At 34.5% G+C, this 2,826-nt stretch overlaps 1 protein-coding gene across 1 annotated transcript in view; it reads right to left on the bottom strand.

The window, feature by feature from the left end:
- Positions 1-156: 156 nt before the first annotated feature.
- The window catches only part of LOAG_18923 (hypothetical protein), a gene marked incomplete at its 5' end in the record, with an annotated part of 5,200 nt that continues 2,530 nt past the window's right edge, over positions 157-2,826 (bottom strand). The window contains 2 exons of the mRNA XM_020451585.1: positions 157-434; positions 641-820. Of these exons, the coding sequence (XP_020304618.1) occupies positions 208-434; positions 641-820 (407 nt within the window). The 3' untranslated portion in view covers positions 157-207. The remainder of the gene's footprint in view (positions 435-640; positions 821-2,826) is intronic.

The following is a 2,826-nucleotide window of genomic DNA, read 5'->3' as shown; positions in this document are numbered from 1 at the left end:
TACATTAAAAGGAAAGGATGTGAACTTAGATGAAGATAACAAAGAAACGCATGAGACAATGAATTTGAGGGATGTAAAATTGGTTGAATAATTCATGACATTGTTACAATTTGTGTGATCGATTTGTACATTGTTTATTCAATCATTTTATTTTATTTGGAGCTTCGCGATATTCAAAATTCGCGACAACTTCTGCGGAACGAGTAATTAGCATAAATGCTGAATTTTCTTGCGATGAAATATGGAGAGCGGAATTTCCTGGGATGAAACAGCCGGAGTGGAGTTTTCTTGGAATGAATTAGCAAGAGCGGGATGATTTTCTGAGGTTAAAATGAAAGGGGCAGAATTGTTCCCCGTAATTTCCGGAGTATTTGCATGTTCATTTACATCTGGTGCTGTTTCTCCAGTGTATTTATATCCCAATGTTGTTTCGCCTGAAAAAGCACAGTGATGTTACCGTATCATTTGTTGACATTTAACAGAATATGCTGAAAAAAATCGATACAACTTGCCTGTCTCTCCCGTCTTTTCTTCTTTCAGAATCTTCAGTGCAGAACGACCTGTAATTTCTACAATTGATAATGGTATAATTTTAATGACAAATGAAAGACAGATTCAGTTGGGAAATCCATGAACTCACCAGTTACGTTTCGTCTTCTTTTGTTTATGACACGTAAGTAGTCTTCTTCAGTATTGTCATGATTGTGCTCTTTGTGGAATGATGAAATTCGAAGACATCCATTTGTTGTGTCAGCATTCAAACGAAATCTGGCTTTGCAACCCAATGGAAGATAACTTTGATTTGGACGTTGACCGACACCTGAAGGACTGAATTGTGAAATTTTTGCTTTACTCCTACAAGACAAGTCTAATCGGAGTTGTGCTTTCTGTTTCACTTATAGTGTGATAGCAACTGGGAGACATCAACTTTTTGACTGAAACTTATGAGTAAGTAGCAAGCTACAATTTCTCCTGGTTAATTTATTCGATGACCTTTACACTCGTCATAGACGGCGCATCTTAACGTGTAAAGTGTGCATTGGTATGGTTGTATCTGTAGAGGTAATAGAATAAAATATGGTTTTATTGTCGAAAGTAATTGTTTGTATGTTGCCTGAGAGATTTTCAATTTTATGATTAGTAACTGCTACAATTTTATGCAAATTCTGTAACAGCAGATAGCAACTTGGCTTTGGCTCAACGTAAAGTATTAATAACCTTGGCTCATTTTCGAGATCTGATAAATTATTGCAGATTTTTTTCTTTTTTTTCCCAATAAACGATGCATCTTAGAGTATGTGTTATGGATGTGATTGTCATTTATTGATCATTTATTTCATTGCTTTAAAAAGACTGGCTGGTTGGGTCCCTTGAAATTACCCATTCCAATGCCACCAATCTTCATGATATTGAGGGAGCAGCTGGCGAACACAGTTTCTATGGTTTGGAAGGGCACTGCTTCCAATGCTTATGATTTAATGCTTTACAATGGTCAATGTTAAAAAAAAGAAATCTCAAAATGACCTCGTAAATATGGTACTATCAAGGAGAGGGGAGGGGAGAAGGAAGCGATAATTACCGATTTCATCATGTTATTTGTTTCATCTAAGCTGTCAAAAGAGTGTAATTCCAAAAATTGATTCCTTCACTTTTCAATTACAATTGATATTTAAAGTTAAGGCTGCAAGAAACAATCCCAGTTCACAACTCTGTCGAATAGAACTTATTTGTCATCATCCCTCCTATCTAGAATGATTGTCCCGGATCCCTAAAGCTGATATTAATTAGCATAGATGTGATAATGCTCTTTTCCTACTACTATCCAATGTGGTATTTATAGCTCAGCATTGTGACCAGTAGACCTGACTGTTGGAGTGGAAGAGCGACAAGCGCATTTGGTAAGCCGGCTGGTGCAAGGGTTTAGCGGTTAACCCATAAACAAATCATCCATCAACTGCAACAGCTTTCCTTCGATTAATATCCAATTCTCTCCCACTCTCTACTTAACTGAACAAATAAATGACATTTATAGATTGAGGACTTCGTTAATCCTCAATAAAAGCCAACACATATAAAGCTGAAATGAAAATGCTCTTAGGCCTTCTTTCAATCTTTTGGTACCATAAAATCCAATGGGAAATGAAGTTGCAAGCCATGCACTTTTATAGATAGCGGTATGATCAATATAATTGTAATTGTTGTCAAATAATTTTGATCTGTCACGACAAAAGTGTTAATTATTCCTATGCAAAGTCAAGCCAAATATAAATCAACAAAATCGGCAAAACAAAAGCGATCGATAAAATGAAATCAAAAAGTGGATGACAAAAAGATACAATCCTGAAATGCTTAACGCTTAATTTTTTTAGAATATTTTAGTGAATGAATTCAGAACTTTATTAAGTTCTCCATTCCTTCTCATTAAAGCATTTCAAATTCGAATTTTCTTAGGACCCCTCAACTTCCAATTCAATGCTCATTAATTCTCTTAACAAATTAGTTGACAATCGATTGACCATTGCAACTATCCATGGCATATGACAGTATTGCTATGTGTAAAAATTAGTGATGATATTATCAAAAGGAAAAGTGTTTTAGATAGTATAATGCTAAGACATGCATATGTTATCACTTCAGTGTAAGATATCAAAACCCAAGCAGACTGAATTCGTAATGAATTCGTTCAAAAATTGGAAGAGTTGGATTTGAATCAATAATCCATCATTTTAAGTATCGAAATATTTTTTTTATTAATGTTATGTAACGAATCATTTACCTAAGAAATATTCTAAATTTTAATTAAAGCAACTCATAACATTTTTTTTT

Source organism: Loa loa, assembly GCF_000183805.2.
Source record: "Loa loa unplaced genomic scaffold supercont3.690, whole genome shotgun sequence".
NCBI lineage: Eukaryota > Metazoa > Nematoda > Chromadorea > Rhabditida > Onchocercidae > Loa > Loa loa.
This window is presented reverse-complemented; position numbering and strand designations above follow the sequence as displayed.